The following is a 22,407-nucleotide window of genomic DNA, read 5'->3' on the forward strand; positions in this document are numbered from 1 at the left end:
CAGATACTCAAGATACCCAATGTCTTATCAAAAACACAAACTTCCCCCTGGTAAATGCTCATTCCTTTCAATCTCAACTCCAAGATCAGATGAACGTGGGGGTGCCTCCAATGAAGAGTTTAAAAAAATATTTGATTCACAATCATCCTTCTTAACTTGGAATGTAAAATTAAAACTTCCAGGTTGTAGAAGAAAAAAGGAAACATGATGATTGTGTTACCTAGATTCTTGTACTTCTTTACCAATGTCCATTACTACATTAATGCTTCCTTTTGTAGATTATTAGATTCTCTGTTGAGAGGTTTCTTATGGGGCACGGCTAGACATAGGATTGCCCTGGTGGCTCTGTGTTTGCCATATAGGGAGGGTGGTGTGCAACTTCCAAATCTGGAATATTATTATCTAGCGGCGCAACTCAGTCATGTAACAAACTGGCTATCAGATGAGGTCAAATCTGTGTGGCTAGTGCTACTTGAGGATAACCATCCATCTCTGGTTCCGGAAGCACCTCAAAACCTTCCTCTTTGCTTCTGCTTTCTCTCTCCCTCTCCCCTGCTAAATTCTTCACTGAAACTGCACTGAATCTGCAACTGGGTCACTCTCATCGACCTAGGTCCTGGGCCCAGCCACTCTCCACTTGCACTGCCTCCCTGGCAACCCCTGCACTGCGGGACTGTCTCTGTATCCCTACAGCCCCCCCTTCCCAGCACTTGTCTGCACTTACCTTGCACTTGCCACCAGCTGGCCCTATTTATTTATTTTATTCTACTTACTTGTACTGCACTTCCCCCATCCCCTTCCCCATGCACTTTTTCCCTTCCCCCTACCCCTGCACTTGCGCAATCTGAATGACACCTGGCCTAGTAGGATCGTTGTCTGTCTTCCCCTTGTTCCCCCCTCCCTGCCTCGTCACGCCTTGAAACACTTGTGTATAGGCGCGTTACAAATGCCTTATCATATCATAACAAATGCCTTATCATACAGCGGCTAGTGGCCCCTGTTCACCTAAGAGAAGCTTCTTGGCTGCCGCAGAACTGCCTGGACACTACACCATTCCTAATTAGCCTGGGCAGAAAGGTGTGGCATAGAACACAGTAATTAATTAAACTGGCCTGCCCTTACTCGCCTGATCTCCTGATAATGGCCGTTGCATGTAGGAACAGGGAGGAACTTGCAGTGGCACAGAGCTGGGAGGGTTGGGGGATTTCTACCTGGGGCGATATGTTCCAAAACAGCAAATATAGAGAACTAGACTCCATCGTTGAAAAGACTGAACTTCCTGGCAGGCAGTTCCTGCGATATATGAGAATGGTGGCGGTGGCTAAACATAAATGGTCTGTATGGCCGGAGGAACCGGAGGCAACCAGGCTGCTGGTTTTGATGTTCTCTCTGGAGGACAGCTGGCAACCGGTGTCTCGACTGTATGGTGTTCTTATGGATAAACTTAATCCCCGGAGTTCCACACCAAAAGCATGCTAGGAATCAGACCTGGGGGTGGAGATGGGGGAGCAGGATTGGGAATGTATTCTCGGGTTTCCCAAAGAGGTGTCCAAGAACTTTAGACTGACACAATGAAATGTGCTATACCGCACCTATAGTAAAGTGGTCAAATATGATAAAAGTAAACAATCAACCTGTCCTTGGTGACAGGGCTGATCTGGTGCACATGTTTTGGTATTGCACTAAAGTGCACGATCTCTGCTCCTGGAAACCAGTGGAATGCCTGCTTGGTGCTTACCTGAGAAATAGTAAACACAAACACATCATCAGGTTCATGGACCTGGCGTGTATCCTTGTTAAGTGTTGTATTGCCATGTCCTGGAAATCGGCTGGGGGACCTCAGTATGCACGCTGGTTAAGGCACTTTGAGGCTTGGACTGAGGCTGAGACAAGAGTGTGGGCCAGGTCGACAGTTCTTAGATGCGGCTGCAGGGGGAACATATGAATCATGGAAGCAACTAGTTTGGGATAGGTTTTACCCCTCAGACGATATGCCACAGTGAACACCCCATCACGAGTTAAAGTATGATTAAAGAGATGGGGTAGGGATTCCACTCTGCCACCAGATCCAATTACCCCCGACTGCGGGGAACTCTGCTCTTGGGGCCAAACTATATATGATTAATGTTGTTGATTTCTGCACGAAACTTGACCAAACTGGAGACAATGATGAGACCTGGATGACATGCGTGGAACATGTTCTTAAGTCGTTTGACATGTTTGTTTTGTTTGTTTAATTATCATGACGAGATGTATTCAGTGGGCAAGATACATACTTGTGTAAGGTGATTCTCCCTATGGGGGGGGGGGAGGAGTGAGAGCAGCAACCTGTAGGAGTCCTGACCCAGGGATACTACACCTTACCGCACACATGTGCGAATGGGAACCCAGGGGGTGTGGATTAGGCCTTTCCCCATTGGCACCCGGCCCTGGGGGCTAGCTGTCCTATGAGTGAACCAGGATAAATAAACTGATACAGCCTCATGTGACTTGGTGGGAGTAAACTCCTTATTTATATAATAGTGTTAGAAAAACAGTTCAGCTCCTCAGTATGTTCGAGTAATATGGAATTTACAATGTCACCTGCGTCAGGAGCATCATAAACATTTAGAAGTCCTTCTTACATTTCCCTCCAATAGTTACAATACTCTAACTCCAGGGTGGTCACTTGGAGGTGTACAAGACCATTCCAAGTGGATACACCAATAAATGAATACCTCAGTAGGAGCACTTAGGAGCCTGATCATTCACATTTGATAACAAACAACTGTTTTCCCTTTAGTGGGAGCACCTTCGCACATCATCCTTCGCAAATGGTAAGTAACCAACTGTTTCACATGGATGAGGAACACTTGTGAGCAAGATTTTTCACATTTGATAAATAACTCTTTCACCTCAGGTGGAGCACTTGCCAGTGAGATTATTCACATTTGCTAAATATGTAACTCTTTCATTGTTTTAGCACTTCCCAGGCAGCTGCCGGCTACCCCTTGCGCCCCACATACTGTGCAGACGCCAGTCACACAGTACCCCTAGGTCCTGAGGGAAAACATCCCTCACAAGAGCCACTCATGGTGTGGGCAAGTTTTGGGCCATTACTGAAATACCCACTTCAGCAACCATTACCAGTGTACCCCCCGGCTTAGGAGCTCAGCAGGTTTTGATCTAATTAGCAAGGTCCGGCTGGGTGCCTTGATACTTGTTTTGTCCTGACAAGAAACGCCACGCTAAATTTTCTCCCCACCTACAGTGGCACGTTGTGAGGCCTATGGAGGCGCCCCTACACTTTAGGATTTCTCTTCTTGTTCCCCCTTCCTGACTCTGCTTACTTGGTACGTCGCTGATTGTCAAATCGGCCAATAACCCTGCTAATCCATATTCCACTGCACTCCCCGACGTTATCTTCATCAAGCTGTGCCAAGAAACTGACAGTGCCGCCGCGGCTGAAAACGGCCAGACAATATACTTTTTTTCTTCCACAATGCCGCACTATGCGGCCCACTCCATAAACCTTCCCACTCCTACTTCCAGTCACGGAGAGGGGAAAGGAAGACTTGCATCTGCCACCGTCTGTCCCTCACGAAGGCGCAAACACACTGGCACTAGCAGCCTGCGCTGGGCTGCCTCTCTCACAACGCTGCTCACTTCCTCAACCCTGGGGAGGGGAGAGCGCGAGCCGGCCCGGTACTGCCCACAGTGGACCTCTTCACAACGAGGGCCTGGACGCCCTGCATGTTCCTGAAGACGACTCTCTCTCTCCTCACACATGCCTGATGCCGCTATATGAAATCCATGGTCCTGTCCATCTGTCCCCCAGACGTGGGGAGACGTGGACAGGATTTTTGTTTTAATCACCTCATCCACGCTCCCATTCCCCCTGCGGGCGGGCCATACCAAGCTGCACCGGGATCTCAGGAAGGAAAAATACCCACAGACATAAAAACAGGCCTGATAACATGCTCATAATTGCATTATCAACACATAACAATGAAACGCCCACGATGGAATGTGGGGGTTTACACTTGCACCCACTATAAAGTGATTACTGTAACATTGCTTGCTTACAAATGCCAATAAACAAAGTTAAAAATAAATTGACTCTTGGTGCCTTAAAATCTCTCTGAAAGAAAGTCAAAGCTTTTTTTAAATCTCGGAAAATGATCAAAGCTTTCCTAATCCTCATTGATACCAGGGAACATTAAAAAGTATGCAGAGCACAATGAATAACCTTGGTATAACACAAATAAACTTGCTTGGGGTCTCAGGTGTGCAAGATGCACAAGCTTCTCTGGGAAAATGAATGCTAGTGAACTTCCTCTTCAACCACGTCAATCTTGAACACTTGTCAAGAATTATCGACTAGAAAAGAGTCCAATTGGATACAATGAATGTTTAAGGATTGGCTCAATGAAGCGACTGCCATACACAACCTTCATCATACTTTCTGTTGGCCGGCACTTACTGAAATTAATCTTATAGTGTATTTTCACAATGGAGTGGCAACCATGTCACATCAATAACCTCTTAAAAGAATCAAACACCAAATCTACCTTTTTAGGAAGTTGGCAACATTTTCATGCTCCTCTATTTTCACATCACATTTAAGGAACACACAGTAAATGAGGATGGGAGAAGAGCAGAACCAACTGATAATGTATATGGTGAAAGGTCATCAAGTAAGTAAAACTGAAGAAAAGAGCCATCCAATCAATTGTTTTGACAAGTTCTGGGCCTATTTCTTTGTAGTCCACACTTAACATACAATTAGGTACAATTCGTTGCCTGAATACAATGGAAATATATGTCTTTCTATCTACCGGTTCCACTGGCCTAACGCTCCTTCCATACAATTAAAACCTCTCAGTTTTCCCAAGCTCCAGAATGCAAAGCATAATATCAGGCCTGACTATAATACTCATGCATTGAGTGGGGAAACTTGGCAGCTCTGACAATTTAACATAATATTTTAAAGCCAACAGTGTGACATACCTCATAAGATCCTATTTAAGATTCGTATGTCTTTAATTTGCGTGGAATAGTAATGATATTGCACTGAATGTAAGTTTTAAAAAATACAACATTCCCTGGGTGAGCTACAGCGCACAGTCAGTCAAGAAACAGTATAAACCTTAGAAATAAGTGTATGATCATTCCAATCTTACATACATCCGTTTGGTTAAAGAATCCTTAAATATATGGAAAACCCAAAACACACAAAAATGTACTTACATCTTACTCCATAAATCATCAGTGGGTCTAGCTGCTTCTTCCCATGCTTCCCCTGTCCGGACAAGTTGGACACTGCCTGCACTTCCCGGTGGAAGATATAATCGAGCAGCGTCAAGGCCATCTTCTCAGCAGTCCTACAGTTGGTGCTGATGTGGAGCATGTCCGCCGAACTGATGGGACAACGAACTCGCATCTCAGGGTTGTTTTCATCACCAAGCCACGTCCCATTGGGATAATCCTCTGAAAACAAAGCAGCAGATAATGTGTTTTTAGTTGTGCATTAGAATGCAGAATAGGATTCAGGCAACAAGGGATGATGGTGAAATCTAAATCAATTTGCTCATATTTATTCTTTCTAAGATGATCAGAAATTAGCTGGGAGGTTAAAGGGCAGTTGTAGTGTACTTTAACCTACACCCAAATTAAGAATATCATACTGACATTTACCATTATCCTGTAAAATGGTTAAAAAAATAAAAATGTTTATGGCTTTTTATTGATTTGTAATCACACAGGAAAAATCCAAATTTCTAATCAGGAAACATCAACCTTGACAAATAATTAATATTCATTAAGCACAGATAAAAATGTGCATATTGCAAATCTAAAGCTTTGCAATCATCAGGCAATAAGCACCTCAGCGTGGACCATATCAGCTGGTAACAGCACAGTAGCCTGAGGAAAGTGGCAGAGTGAAGCTAGACTGCTGGACTTCCACCCCTAACAGGCCACAACAAATGTGATCATAGCTATTAGCACCCCAGCAAAACTGAAGGTTAAAAGTCAAGGCAAGTTTAAAAACCTACATTTTGATATAAAGAGAGGGAGAGATGAGTGGCAGGTAAGAAGGGTGAGGAAGTCATCAAAATGCTCAAATTACAGAATAAGCCCTATTCGCATCCAAGGAAGTGCCAATGACCAATCAGGTGGCTGGAACAGTGGGCGAGAATATATATACCCTAGGCGGAGCCATTTTCTTTTATTTATGTGGAGAGGCCTCCTCTCACCCATATGCCCTCCACCAAACAAAACTTTTTCCCCACCCTTTCCTTCCCTTCCCACATAACTGCGGGATGGGAGCTTTGAGCTCTGGTCCGTTGCACCTCCCACTCTGGCCACCATAGAAATGGAAAAGGGACCTAGTCCCTTTTCCCTAATGCAGTGGCCATCTTTGTTTCTTTTTTCTTTTTTTCCTTCAGATATTGCGGCGCCGATCTCCGGAGGGAAAAAAAGAAAGTCATTCGCACACGGGATGCAAATGGCTTTCATGCCCCTGTGGGAGGGCAGACATGGGCGGTAACTGCCCAAAGCTCAAGTATACCATTGCTCAGGCTGGTGGGCCGTTACCAGCCATGTATGCCCTCCTGTCGGGGCATGAAAGCCATAATAAACACATGGACTGTGCACTTCCTAAATGAAGGAAACGGCTGCTCTGGTAATAATGTTGAATAAACAAATATGGCTAAGCGGAAAAACTTGTTTCACTTCAACCTGCATGAGAAGAGAGATGACCAGGATGCAACCAGCAAGGAATGTTTAAAAGCCGTAGTCCACGCATTTAGCTCCAAGCAGTGAGCAATAAAAATGTAGTAGGTCTATTAAAACTAATTTCAATACTACATACAGTAAATCTGTAATATTACAGCTTTCCTATAAACCAGCATGGCAAGGGTAGTATAGCTCAGTGGCAACGTGCTCATCTTAGAAGCAGGACAACGCAGAGCAACACAGGTTTGAATCCCATGTCCGCGGTTAGAAATCTCTTTGGTATGAAGCATGTTATAAATAACCAATTACAATTACAGCATATAAATATGGACTTCCCACCGCCAAATCAGTCAAAGTGATTAACCAGGTTTTGAAAGGACTGAAAGTACGGTACATCAGTTGATGCCACTCGGCCACAGTTACAGGTGTTGGACTAATGGGTAAACTGGGCATTACTTACATGTTTACACGGACCTTAGAGACCTGTCTGAAATATCCAAGACCCCAACATTATTTACTGGGCATTACGCAAAATGGATGTTTCGTGCATACACCGCCTGAGACCTCAAGTTTTCCCTTGCCATTTGTGAGAAGGCCATCCAGGCTTGTTTTTTCCCCTTTGATTTCTGGGACTTGTAGTTATTTTCTTTCCCATTTTGAATTTTGTACAAGTCCCAGAATTCCATGGAAAAATCAGCCTGGACAGCCTTCTCACGCTCAACAGTGAACTCGAGAGCTCTGGCCTTACAAATGTGAAATATGACTACAAGCTTATTAGTAATTCCACATGAGTTTACCCTAGCAGGGTAGAAAAGAGTGGTGCGTGGACAAGGGCCGAGTGATATTTTGTTGAAATCCAGGGCCTTGAATTCGTTGGCTTGTTATCTTGCAATCAAAAAACAGGCAGGCTGTGAAGATTACTTGGATTATGTTACCTTCAGGCGTGAAAAGGTTGCTTACCTCAAGTTTCGCCTTTGGAATCTGCCCAGAGCCGCACTGTTGCATAAGTGGAATAATGCTTTCTTCTTAAATTGCATCCTTTGCAACAATCCTGTCGAAGATCTCCAACATGATCTATTGGTCTGCCCTGGGACCAAGCCCTTGAGGAAACACTTTTTGAAGCCGCTCTTTGTAAAGTGTGGCTGCAGGACAATGGGCGAAGCCTTGGCCAAGTGCTTGGACTCTATTGACATTTTAGCTGTCTTTGCAACCAGTAGCTATTTAAGCTGGGCATGGAGAGTTCATCTAAAGAAGCTCGTGGAGCCAGTACAGCCACCTTTAGTAACCATTGTTTAAATTAATGTTGTCATTTTGTGCAATGCCCTTTACTCATCTTAATTGTTTTATTCATGATGAAATGTTGAATTATTGCGTGATTTCATGGATTATGGTTGCACAGAGTGTTTATGATTAATTTATGTAGTGTTGCTTTTATTACCTTTGTTGTCGAAATAAAGCCTATGAATTAAATGAACCTGCTAAAGACCCTGGGGGCCGAGTTCAACCCGAACAGGAGTACTTTGTACTCGAAGTGCAGTCCCATAATGGTGAAACTGAGGTAGCAATGGCGAGGCTGCCAGATAGGGATGTGCAGGTAAACATTCTGGAGTGTCCATCTTGAATTATCGAAGGGGTAAATAGAAGCTGAGAAATGACAGGGCAAGGACCACCCTCAGGCCCACCTGGTTCTTTTTCTGAATTGAAAAAATCCTCGATTAGTAGCCGGATCCCCTCTGAGAAGGAGGGACCTCCGCCACTGCATTGTTGGAAACCAGAACTGAGATCTTCACTAGAATAGTGGGTGACCCAATCTGTAGAAGAGGCAGGGAGGTCAGGGGCATTCCAAGGGATGAAAAAACGGCAGCTTATTGAGACCACCGAGATGATCCAGGGGTCTGACAAACCACAACGCCAAAACCGAACGAGAGAGGCAAGTCTGCCCCCCACCGGAGAGCTTCGAATCTGGATGCCCCCCTCACTGTTTCTTCCCATCTGAGGCTTGGGCATGGGAGTGGGCCTGGAACAATCCCTTAGCAGATGACTGCTTCTGCTTAGTTCGATGCAGGCTGGGTGACTGAAGTAGGCCGCGGTATGTAATATAAATGCGGGAAGCAGTTGTGTAGTTAAATATATTTATTGGATCGAATGATGCAATAACATTAATATAGTAATATAAGTATATAGGAATGGAGGAGGAAGACAACCTATAACCTCGGGAGCTGGACAGTTATGTTTCAATTCAGTGCTTCATTCTAGAACCTTATCAACACTTCAGTTCCAAGTGTTCCAACGCTACCCACCATACATTGATCAGGCATGTCCCATACAGACCAGGCACTTCTGTCAGAATGATAAATACTACACATCTCCCTCCTTTTATATTGTTCTAACAAAACATATTCCTTTTACAATTTTCCTAACAATGTATAACTGCTCTGGAACACATTTATACTATTATCACTATTCACAAACTATGTACAACTTCTGTCGCACTCATTCCAGCTGGCTCATTTGAACTCCACATAGTCCTCCATCTTCTTTGGTAGTCGATATGATCTGCCAGATCGGGACATACATGCTCCATGTCTGGATGTGCTTGGCAAGGAAAAATTGAACTGCTCAGGTTTGCCATTATATACCTTCTCAACAGTACTATCTACTTTACTTTTAGCACTATTGTTTGAATTTCTAGACTCCTTAGCTTTTTTAACGGTATCCTGGTCTACATCTTTCACTTCCTTCCTGTTACCCTCAACACTTTCACACATCCAAATTCTTTCTACATTCCATATCCTATTGTCCTCTGTTCTGACAGCATTGCGAAATGCTTCTATTACCCTGATAGGATTGGACCATTTGCATGGTCCTTTTCTTAGAGCAGGAGGCAGTAACACTTTAACAAACTTACCAACAGCTTTACACATATCATACTTGTTGTTACGAACTTTCTTATCATAATTAACCTTATTTCTCTTTTGTGTTTCTCTGATCTTCTTTCTAACACTAACCAAATTCTTTCCCATTTCTTTACTTCCTTTAATAAGCCAAATTGGAGCTAATTTGGTGTTTGCCTTTCTTCCCCTGCTATGCTCAAAAGGAGAGACACCTGTACTGGTATGTGGGGTGAAGCGATGAGCAATTACTTTCTCCTTAAGAGCATCTTCCCAATCTAACCCATTGGCCCACGCCATTCTTATGGTTTCTTTCAGTATCTTATTAAATCGTTCCACTGTCCCATTAGTTTGTGGATGATAGATTGAGCTAGTTTTGTGCTCAATGGCAAATTTTTTACAAAATTCCGCCACTTCCTTAGACATAAATTGAGTACCGTTATCAGAAAGGATACTTCCCGGATAACCTTCCCTCTCACATATGTTTGATAAAAATTCCACCACAGTTTTACCCGTAACACTAGAAGTAATTAAAATCTCTGCCCACCTGGTGAGAAGATCTATAACTACCAAGCAATACTTTTGTACACCTTTACAACATACGGGACCTAAAATATCCATGCTTATATCCCTCCATACACTATTGGGAATATCAGTAATAACCATTGGTTGTTTGGAGCCCACACATTTTTTTTCATCAACACAACAAAGGATACATTCCCTAACATAACGCTCAATTTGTAGGTCACACCCAGGCCACCAATAGTCATTCCTAATTCTTTGCTTAGTCTTTATCACTCCTTGATGACCCTCATGACCCAGTTCTATAATCTTCAACCGCAGATCTGTCGGCGGAATGACTTTATCTCCTCTCATTACAAAATTTCCGTGAACATGCAGTTCATCTGCAACTGTCCAGAAAGAACTTAGATCAGCCCCTTCAAATTTAGATTTCTTCATGGAATCATGACTTTGAATCAATTCTTTCAATTTCTTGATGTTATTATCATTACATTCAGCCTGATCCCAAACATCTTTGGATATAGAAGAGGTTTCCACACAAAATACAACCTCCATGTCTTCATCTTCATCAACAATCTCAGAAATGTTGGTTAATCGAGATAAACAATCAGCAGACACATTCTTTACTCCTGGAACGTATGTCACAGTGTAGTTGAACTCTTGCAGCATCATGACCCATCTTCTCATTCTGTTGGATACTTTATTGAGACCTTTTGACATGAACACTTGAGTTAGAGGCTTGTGATCTGTTCGAAACTCAACTTGGTTGCCCCATATAAAGCTTCTGAATTTTTCAGCTGCCCACTTGATAGCTAAAGCCTCTTTTTCTATAGTGGCATATGAAATCTCTGCTCCTTTGAGCAATCTCGATGCGAAAGCAATTACTGCTTCCTGTCCATTCTTCTCCTGTGACAATACAGCTCCCAATCCTATATTGCTAGCATCCGTAGTGATTACAATCTTGTCATTAGTACAAAAGTTCTTTAATGCAGGAGCAGAATTTATTGCATTCTTTATAAATTTGAATTCATTTTCACATTCCACATTCCACTCAAAAACTTTCCTCTTGAGTGCCTCTCGTAATGGAACAGTGTGTATGGCAAAATCCTTGACAAATTTTGAATAATATTCAGCCATGCCAATAAATGTCCGAATCTCATCCTTATTGCTCGGGCTTGGCATTCCCACAATAGTGTTGACCAATTGAGGCTTTGGAAAAAATCCTTCTGCAGTAATTTTATGTCCCAAATATTCAATCTCCTTGCAATTTATCTTGCACTTATCTTTGCTCAAAGTCATGCCAGCATCATATAACCTTTTGCATACATGTAATAATCTCTTGTCGTGTAATTCTTGAGTGGCAGCATGAATTAATATGTCATCTTGAAAACAGACAACTCCATCAATATCCTTGAACATACCATGCATAACCTTCTGGAAGACCGATGCAGCTGACACTAATCCAAAAGGCATTCTTTTAAATTGATACAACCCATCATGAGTTATGAACGCAGTCAGTTTCCTTGAATCTCTATGCAATTTAATCTGATGGTAAGCAGATGACAAGTCTAACGTCGAAAATATTTTAGAAGGTCCAATGGTAGAAACAATTTCTTGTATATTTGGTAACGGATGACGATCAGGTATGACACATTTGTTCAATTCACGTAAATCAACACAGATCCTAAGTTTTCCTGACTTTTTTCTTATTACCACCAGTGGAGAAACCCACTCACTGGCATCAATACTTTCTATAATTCCATCTTCTTCTAGTTTCTTTATTTCCTTGCTGACTTCTTCTCGTAATGCTAAAGGAATACTTCTCAATCTTTGAGCTATGGGTTTTTTATTTGGCTTTAGCAATATTTGATGAGTATAGCCTTTAAGACATCCTATATTATCTCGGAAAACCTTTAGCAAACCAGCCTTACGTATAACATCAACACCATTACTCAATTCAGTACTTCCACTGCTTATAGCCAAGACTGATTCCTCACTGGTTGAATCCACTTTCACTTGTAATTTACTCTGGTGAGTCCAGCTGAGTAGAGCAGTCTTCCCTTCACTTGTAATATATATTTTTCCTTTTGCACTTCTGTTCTTAAATTTCAACCTTCCCCAATGCCAACCAATGACATTAATTCTCACACTGCCATATGCCCTTGGATTAATATCTGTTTCATGCAAATATTCATGTTTATTCCTGTTCCACAACTGCTTAGGCAGGAGCGTATATTTTGCACCCGTATCGATCATCATACATACTTCATTGCCATCAATAGACACCATTGCCCTGGGACTTTCCAACACTTCTTCATCATCATCGTCTGTTATAGTGCATACACAGTCATCTTGAATTTCCTTTTCACTGCGATCACTATCAGAATTATCCCCTATCCAATTCATGGCACTGTCGCGAAATCTGCAACATTTAGAGAAGTGACCTTTTCCTTTGCACTTGTTACAAATTATTTTTAATGCTGGACAGTCTGGGTCATCAGCCCAATGATTCACATTGCCACATCTGTAACACTTTCCTTGACGTTTCTTTTCCACTTTCCTTAATTGATTCTCTGTATGGTTTTTCTTAGAAACTTCATATGATGGACCCTTCTGACCATATTTGCTTGATCTTCTATCCGCTCTCATTGAATTACATTGTTTAATGACAGATCTCCTCTTAGTGGTGTCATTATTGATCATTGAAATCGACTCCTCGTCACGTGCGTCATGCATTTTACTACTACTGCTTCCTATTTTTACTTGTTTCATCTTGTTCTCCAATTCTTTAACACACTCCTCAGTGTGCTCTACTTCTTTTGCTACTCTAAGAACAGTGTCAAGGGAAGGATCACTTTCTGACCACAATCTTTCCCTTACTTTGCTACTGCGACACTCCAACATAAATTGGTCTCTGAGTCTCTCGTCCAGTTGCTCATTGAAATTGCATGACTTTGCTAATTTCCTTAATGCAGTGACAAACTTTTCCACACTTTCTCCCTCCTCCTGTGTGCGTTTGCCAAACTTATAACGCTCTAGAATTATGCTCACTTTCTTTTCAAAATGTTTATCAATTTTCTTTACCGCTAACTGGTATTCATTCAGGTCCACACTCTCATCTTCTGGTAATTCTGGAAGTGTTTCATATTTTTCTTGGCCAACAGGACCCAAACAGTGCAAGAGCAATGATTTCCTTTTTTCCGCACTGCAATTCGGACCACATATGACCCCAGCATAATGTTCAAAAGATTTTATCCACCTTTTCCAAGGCAAGGTTGGTTCGTCAGTGCTGGGCATAAAAAAAACAGGTGGAGGCACACTGCTGAATGCCATGACAGTTTATGTTATATAAACCACAAGTTTGTATGTATAGTGTTGCTCTTTGGATTTCCTCGCACTAATTTAAGTTGTGTTTGGGTGTGTGGTCACTTCTTACACAATTCCTGCCATTATGCAAGCATATCTTCAATTGAAATTTTGTTCCCGATGCACCTTCTGATAATAGATAGATGAGTGTAATATTTGTCAGCAGAAGTATGATCACTCATGTATTACTGATACCATTGTTCCTTGAATTTACACTGTAACACAACAGGACTGTCCGCTTCCTCTGACCGTATCTATTCAGCACTGTTGAAATGCATAACTTGTGACATTAAGTTGGGATTGAAACACAGTGTACTGCACCTTTAAGGAAATTTTCCCGTATACGCGCGTTGTGCGCATGCACGAACTCCGCCGTCAATGTAAACAAAGTACGTTACATTCAACGCTGCAGCACCTCAGTGATCGTATCACCGAACATCACAATCTTCGTGTGCCGCACTGGAGCTGCCAAACGTTACCTTCAGGAACGTTGAGACGGGGCCGCTTCTACGCTCGGGCATGAGCGGAGCAGCTCCGTGCATCTCGATGCTGCGTAAGTTCGCCGAATCCCATCCTCGTCGCCACTTGAAGTAGGCCGCGGTATGTAATATAAATGCGGGAAGCAGTTGTGTAGTTAAATATATTTATTGGATCGAATGATGCAATAACATTAATATAGTAATATAAGTATATAGGAATGGAGGAGGAAGACAACCTATAACCTCGGGAGCTGGACAGTTATGTTTCAATTCAGTGCTTCATTCTAGAACCTTATCAACACTTCAGTTCCAAGTGTTCCAACGCTACCCACCATACATTGATCAGGCATGTCCCATACAGACCAGGCACTTCTGTCAGAATGATAAATACTACAGTGACCTGTCAGGTTGATGCGCTCTGCACGCCTGAAACCTCTGGAGCCCCCAACTGCTCTCCCTCTGTGCTCCGACCTGCCATGGCTTGCCCAAATGCTTTACTTGTTGGTTTGGCTAGTATGGCCAATGATTCAGCAGTCTGGGAACTTGCCTTCTTTTTATTTACCTCGTCTGTTGAGGAATGGAATAAATCCACTCCTTCAAATGCGATAATGTGTTCTTGGACATCGTAATTTAATTTTGTGACACTCATCCAGGCCAAGCGCCTCATGTCTGTGGGTATGCAAATGGCACACCCCACTGTTTCTCTGTGGGCCACTGCTGACTCATGATGTCTTCAGTGACCATATTTGCCTCTGCCAGTCCTGCTTTGAAAGCAGCCTGTTTGTGGAGAGGTAGCTCTGGTAGGATGTTGGATATTTCCCTCCATAATGTGTGGTCTGTGGCAGCCAGCTTGGAATATGTATTTGCCTGCCTCCAAATTCATTTTGAAGTGGTATGCTTGATCTGGCTGATGACCTTAATGTCAGCACCTCTGCCAGCACACCTGCCTCCAGTTGCTCCTGCTGAGGCTGTGGTATCCCCAAGAACTCATCCAATCCTGCCAGCCTGTCATAAAATGCCCCGGCAGATATCGATCCCTCTGCATTGTCCTCCGCATCAGTATCTGGGAGGTCCGCCTCCACCTGATCGGAGAATTGTTGCTGGGTTCCAACAGCAGGCTCAGGTCCCTGGCCCACTGTGTCCGGCTGTTGCGGGACCAGTTGTGGCAGTGCAATTGGGCTCCCTTGTGAATCTGGGGCTGCCTGAGTTGGGTGTTGCAGTGGGGTTGGTTGGCAGCCAGCTGTGCCGGTGGTGGTGCCATCGACTCCTTTATGAGGCCCTGAAGTATTCCCACCATTTGCTGTGACTTCATGAAGATCATACATTTCTCAAATGACCGCTCCTCACACAATGGTGGTTCGAGACTTGCTACTGTGGGTGTGCTTGCAGCGGGCTGAGGCCTGCCAGGCCCTTGCCTGAACTGCATATAGCTTGCCTCTATATACCTCACCAATACCAAAAGGACAAGGTATGCTGTACACCATGTCATATGCAGTGTAAATATAGGCGACCACTACACCCGTGGTGTGAAATCCTGCCTTGGCATCAAGGGTTGTACAGTCCTGTTGGTTCATGTGGCTCGATATTCTATTCCAAAGCTGACATTTTGTCTGCCCCAGTACGATTGCATGGGAAACTGATGTCTGTCGATAAACCTGTGTGAGTAGGCCCCTAGTTGCCCTCAAGGTGCTGCTCGGTACTCGCTCGCACCTCAGGTAATGACCTGGAAGGCTTCTCGTCTTCTGGCTTGTGCCTGGTAGTGCCCTTGCATGAAGGTGCCCACTCTGGCCTGGGCCTGGTGTGAGGGTGCTGCCCCTCCGGAGCAATCCAGTGTTAGAACCTTGCGGTTCCTCAGTCTGGGACCCTTTAGGATTGTGTGGCGCCTCAGGTCCAGGAGCGGTAGTTATTAGAGCCTCAGGCCCCTGACGGGTCATAGGATCTGATCGATCCCTCCCACTAATGGGATTCCCCGGAAAGGAATCCCTCTTGCGGGGTTTGGTAAACAAGTCACTTACCTTAGGTCTTGTCTTCCGATGAACAAAATCCTTTAACTGCTCCGGCGGTGACCTGTAAAAAAGCTCCATCCACCTGGCCCAATGATTTTTAGGTTTCTGTGCGGTAAGCGTTTAACAAGTTTCCCAACGGTGATCCTCTCCCAGGCTCCGGAGACAGGGCATGTGAGAATCTGATGCTAGGAACGCCCCCTCGCACAACACACATCGACTGAAAACCCACCTGGGTCTACACGTGCCGGGAGGCAAAGCACCGGATGCAGGTGATATTCAAAAAGTAGAAGGTAAAAAAATAAAAGGGAAATAGAAACATTTCCTGGGGAATTGATGAGCACGTGAAATTATGAGGGAAAAGGCCTCAACCACAAGGGTGATGAAGTAGGTACACTCCAGTTGATGAGGAAGAGAGGACTGAGGTGTGGTGCCGGTGGGTGGGGCCTACAGCAAGCCCTAGTCTACCAGAGAGTATGAGCTGAGAAATTCTGCCCCCCCCCATTGAACCTATCCTCGGCAGCTCAGCAGGAGAAAAGAGGTGCGTCAGAGTCTGAACGTGATTTTTGAAAAAGGTGAGGTATTGGTTGAAAGTGAACTGCAGTGTGAGTGTGCATGTTTGTGTTGAGAGTGTGCATAGAAACTAAGGGATGATTGTGAAGCGGATGGAACTGAGTGAAAGCAGGGTGTTTGAATAAGGCCAAGAAGGAAGTAGTGTCAAGAAGGCAATAGTGTGAAGGAGGAAATAGTAATGTGGAGATGGGAGCAGTAATGTGAAGGAGGGAAGCAATAGTGTGGAAGAGCGAAAGTGAAAGGAAGGTAACATCGAAGGGTGAAGGTGAGACCTAGAAGGAGTGAGACACATCAGAGGCTAGAAGAGTTGCAGGATGAGTAATACTAAGTAGGTAAGGAAAAGAATAGGAAAGTAAGAGGTGAGAGTGAGCATGCTTGATTGGCAATTGAATCCAACATGGTATTTGTAAAGCACAATTCCCAACTCCCAGTAGAACACTATCAAATAGGTAATGCAGAAAAAGTTAGGAAGTCCCTGAGGGAAAGATTAGGTGTTCTGCCTTTAAGGTTCTCACAGCTCATTGAAGAGTAGACAATTGGATAGTAGGGGGTCAAACTTCTATATCTATTAACGGGGGTCAGTTACATATGGGTTGTAGAGGAGGTGCAAATTAAGACGAGGGGGAAGGCCCTGGGGCCCACACAAACTTCAATAAAAACCCTTGAACCAACAATAAGAGTGAGATTGATTCTTGTGCCATTCTTGTCAGGCAGCCCACTGGCAAAAACCAGCTGGTATTACCGGCACCAGTATTATCGGTGCTGGTAATACCAGCAAGCCCCCCATGGAGTCTATGGACTCCGTGGAATGGGGATTAACCTACCGTTGCCGGCAGCTGTAATATGCCAATAATTCCAGCATATCAGGCACCGGTAACGGTAGGTCCGTTAGGTGGTATCCCACCGGATTTACCGGGGGTTGGGGAGATACCACTAAACGTATTATGGCCATAAAGTTATAGCCTCCTGGTAGAGTCATAGCAGGGAAAAGTAGCAATTACTGGGTTTTATTTGCATTTGTTTTTAGCATCAGGGTTTTTCCGCAGGGGCTTCAAATAATGTCCCTTTATAGCAGAGTCCTTTATGTAAAGAAGAGGTCTTAATATGGATGTGTAGCTCTTGTGCATTTGTAAATTGAATAAACAGCTTGCAGTCCAAAGTCAGAGAAGAAACACACTGCCCAATAAGATTTGTGTTTAATCCTATGCCCACGCTCTATTTCCAGCCCTGCAAAGTACAGAAGTAGGCCTGAACATTATACGTGATCTAATTGGGGAAACTGGATTGCAAAAAAAAGTGCCCAGGGGGGTGATAGGGCTTTCTGGGTTTCAGATACAAAGACAAGGTAGGCCCTGAGCGGGTAAGGCCCACCCATAATCTGTAAAGGCCCACTTATCAGCGCTGTGTGGGCATTTACAGATGTTAATGTCACTGTGGTGGGCCCAACAACATTAGCGTCAGGCCCTACTTCTTAGACAATCCTGGCTACACCTCTGCTGGCTTTATATTCTCCTGTACGGGCTGTTCTCTAGGTGACTGTGTCTGACTCGTGTGTTAGTCTGTTTGCATGATGTGAACTGTATTCCTTTTAACTCTGCTCTCTTCACACTGAACCCCCTTCCCACACATGTCATGTGGCAGACTGAGGGCATGCCTTGCCCCCTCAGTAAGAGCCAGTCTATGCCACGGTCTGGGGTGAAGCTTTCTCTCCGATGCAAAACAAAACAGCAGAATAGTTGGTACGTGTACACCAACTCTTCAACATAGGAGATATCATGGAGACAGACAACAGAGGGTTCAAATCTAGTAAAATATGACTAGGGAAATCACACAACGTCCAAGCAAATCTGCGCAGGGATAAAGGAAAATTACTGGGAAAAAAGACCTTAGAGAAAAATATTTTTTTCTTTCAGTAATATTAAAACCAGCCCACAAATCAATGCCAAACAATTTTGAAGGGGAATAGTCATTTCTTTACAAAGATGAACATTAAACAAAAATTACACCATACCAAAAATCAGCAGAATAACAGAGGAGAAAGACTAGATGTGACCTGCGGAAACACATCTACGGGATGAGAAGTCCAAATTCTAAGAGATGTTGTCGGCTTGGTATGTGTGCAGAAGCAGATATTATGATAAATGCTGCAGTAACAGTTTCGAAATGGTAAATTGCGCAAGGAGTAGTTTTTGGAGGAGGAATAAAGTGTGGAAAGCTTTCGACTTGAGACTCAAGGTCTGTAAAGGCACAGGAAAAAAAGGGCGCTATCATTTCAGAGATTGAAGACTAGGATTTTAACAATGAGCAGAAGTACCCTTATTGAAATCATCAGGGTCTGCTGCAGATGAACCTTTTACTGCAATGAGTTGTTTGTTATAACAATGTCTCCAAATAAACTATTTCTTAGTTTTACAAGTGCTGCTTTGGACTTGGAACAGATTACATACTGACTGCAAGGCAACATCATTCTGACACTCAAACAACTATTCTGACTAAATCTAGATCCCAAAGGCCTGGAGAAGGCTAAATACAATTAGTACACAGTGATGGTCAACCAGAAAGAAACAAACATTCTGATTGCCCCTCTCTGGGGCTTTACCCAGCCGGTAATCCCTCAGACGGGATTCCACTCCTTTGTTTCCAGCTGGGGGCGTGGCAGCCCCTCAGCCAATGAGGAGGCTCGAAGCAGGGCCATCCCCGCTCCGAGCCTCCACGCGGCTGGAGGCTGCCATCGTCTCCCGCTGGGGATTAAGGTACTTTTTTGCCCCTCCCGTCCCCTGCACACAATCCCCTCCCCCGTCCTCCCAAGCCCACTTACCTTTGTATTTCTCCCTTTCGGGAGCGGACGCGCTGGGAACACTTCTGTTCCCAGTGCATCCGCTCCTGATGGCGGCCATGGAAAGGGAAAACAGACTGTTATCCCTTTCCCGACGGCCATTTCCTTTCACATTTTTTTTTCTTTTCTGTTTCGAAAACCCAGCAGCGTTTCAGAACAGAAAAGAATGCTATCAGTACCCCAGTCTTGCGGGCCGGGTTACCAACAGCAATATGTCCCTCGCCACGGGGCATTATGCCCCCGCGGCTCGCGGCATATTGCTTAAGTGTATGGTCCACATAACTCGCTCTCTTCTACAGCCTTAGCCTGGAGGATGCAAATGGTTTTTGAGAGATTTTATGAGCCCATGTTATTTGCATTGTGAATACTAGGAACTGATGACAAATGCTATTGTAAACGTAGTTTAGTGAAATGACAAAGAACTTAATAAACAGTCAAAAAATAGTCATAAGCGCCTCTCTGCGAAACCGAACACGGCTAAATGACCTGTTCTTTGGGAAGGTACCCACTTGTGAGTCCGCAGCCACACTTTAGCTCACTGCACCTTTCACAGAAGGGAAATATAAATTTGCATATTAGTCTTTGTCCCACCCACATGGGCAGTCCAGCACCAGAATGCTATCGCAATTCTCTTCTGAACCAGAGTACCAACAGCAACCCCAGACACGTGTTTCAGCCTTGTTGGGCATCATCAGTGAGGTGGAGCTGTGCCTCTCTGAGCACAGAGAGCAAGGGCTCCACGTCTGGATGACCCTAGGAAACTTAATAAACAGACCTATCGGAACACTACAGACCCTATTTGACAAATAGGCCAGCACTTATGGGGGCGGCATATCACAGTTGGTGGTATGCTACCCTGCCACGACCACAGCCCCTGGTCCTGACATTGGGGTCCTCAGGACCACAATCACAGTATTCATGCGGGGGCCCAATCATGCTTCCAAAGACTCTTGTGGAGTCAGGCCTGGCGCTTTTGGTGCCAGGCTCATGTCATTAATAGAGAGGCCATAATCCCCAATGGCACTAGCACAACATGGATGCTTCCACATGGTTCAGTTCCAGAACTGAACCATGCGGTCTAGCTCTTTGGGTGTGGTTGGGCCTGAAGATACCTGGGATGCTTACAGACTATAAAAGCCACGCCCGAGCTGCAAAACACGCTTCGCGTTGCTCTGCACCCGCAGCGTGACGTTCACCGAGGTCTGATCTCTGCATTTCGGTCCTGCACCTGTGGAATGAAGAAGCAGAACAGCATTATTCATCCTTACCTGCGAGAATCCAGCATCTGTTGTTCACTCCAGTGTCCTGCACCTCCAACATCACGGCAGATGCTCCCTCTGGAATCGACCTGAAGGAAAGAAAGGAAACGAAAGATATTAGTAAGCGTTTCATTTTCATTTAAACCATCATTCGCAAAAACGCTTACCTGAACAGAAGTCGCTGTGGGCTTATTCGCATCTTGGCCTTCCATCAATCTGCCGCAGACTTACTCGATGGTGGAGCCAGACATTTTCCTCTCACCGCTCTGCATCCTTTTGCCAGCCATCATCTGCAACATCACGGTGACATGTGAAGGAGAAGAACAGGTTAGCACATCATAAAAGCGCACATAGCGCCGCGCTTTGCGCAGTCACTTACCATCTCAGGCGCAGCCCCAGCCTGCTCGGCACCTCCGCCATTCTTCAGCACCTAGGGAGATACAAGACATTAACAGAGGCAATAACAATCAAGGACCAACAAACCAAGCAAAAGACTTACCTGAAGAACTGAGTCGCAGCAGGACTGGACTCGCAGGCCCACGCCAGTGAAGCAACTCGGCTGCTAAGCGCCCCAACCACAACGCACCCCTGCACAGAGTTGCAGGACGGAGAGCACACCATATCCGAATCCAAGGTGAGAAAGGCTCTACGAATCCGAGGGTTCACGAGGGAGGTGGGCCCAGAGAGGAGGAGACTGTGGGCTAATCCAAAACTCCTGTATTCCAGATCAGATCCTTGGCAGAGTGGGAACCCAGGGAAGAAGGATCCGGGTTAAAGGCAGTCCAACTAGATCGGACGGCGTCCCTGTGGATACCAGGTGAGCGTTACATACACACCTAATGCAGTCCCTCCAAATACAATGGATTTAAGTGCCAAGCTGTTACTCTGATGCAAAGGAGGCTCTAGCTGTCCAGTCTTGGCAGCGCAATTATGGAACTCTATCCCTGATTACTTTGAAGAGCTACATCTCCCTTCCACTCCTTTAAGATTAACGTCAAGAGGTGGTTGCAGTCACAAGACCTGTGACCACATGTGTCCCTGCACCAAATCTTGCACATTATATCAAAGTAGGAAACTGTAATTAATGTATCTAATGTAAATATGTACATTTCTGCTACAAGATTTATTTCGTATGTATATGTATTTTATGTCCTTGTCATCTCTAACTATGAAACCTGTAATGCGCCCAGATGCCTACCGGCTTGGTGCGCTCTATAAATGAATAAACAAACAATTCAACACTGTTACCACAGACATCAACATTTTTGCGAAGCCATGCATAGTTATGGCTCCTGACTCCACAAGTCCAGCTATATTCCACCATATTAAAGGACCAGTAGAAGCTTCAGTGCTGGACAGGCTTCACTGTCTCACCTACAAAGGAGTCTCAAACCTAACACCAACATACTTGGCGCCTACACTCTACACCTCTGGAGGCTCTAGCACCTCACCTAGCAAAATGCTGTAGTCTAAGCTAGCAGGTATAGGGAAGACATGCAAACAGTCCTTTTGCAACCCCCACCCACCTCGCCATCAGGAACCCAATCCCGGCAGAGGCTCAAAACGCACCTACCATCCTCCAGATCTGCAAAACCCTAAAAATGTGGCTCTTTCAACAACACCTTGCAAAAAGAAGTTGGATGAACTCATCCAACTAAGCCCGGCGCTCTCCGTGGGAGCTCTTGTGGAGCTCATTCATTAAATTACCTTTGTTCTAATGTCTTGCATACTTGAGGTTTTCATCCAACTGTAAATTCGTGT

General features: G+C 44.5%; 1 protein-coding gene across 2 annotated transcripts in view; it reads right to left on the bottom strand.

Annotated features, from left to right (window-relative positions):
- Positions 1–22,407, bottom strand: part of BANP (BTG3 associated nuclear protein) — a 1,679,897-nt gene that overhangs the window by 883,829 nt on the left and 773,661 nt on the right. For both annotated transcript variants that reach the window (XM_069636126.1, XM_069636133.1), the window contains one exon: positions 5,230–5,469. In XM_069636126.1, coding sequence (XP_069492227.1) covers positions 5,230–5,469 — 240 coding nt within the window. The remainder of the gene's footprint in view (positions 1–5,229; positions 5,470–22,407) is intronic.

This window comes from Ambystoma mexicanum, chromosome 1q (assembly GCF_040938575.1).
Source record: "Ambystoma mexicanum isolate Mex_15411 chromosome 1q, UKY_AmexF1_1, whole genome shotgun sequence".
Classification (NCBI taxonomy): domain Eukaryota; kingdom Metazoa; phylum Chordata; class Amphibia; order Caudata; family Ambystomatidae; genus Ambystoma; species Ambystoma mexicanum.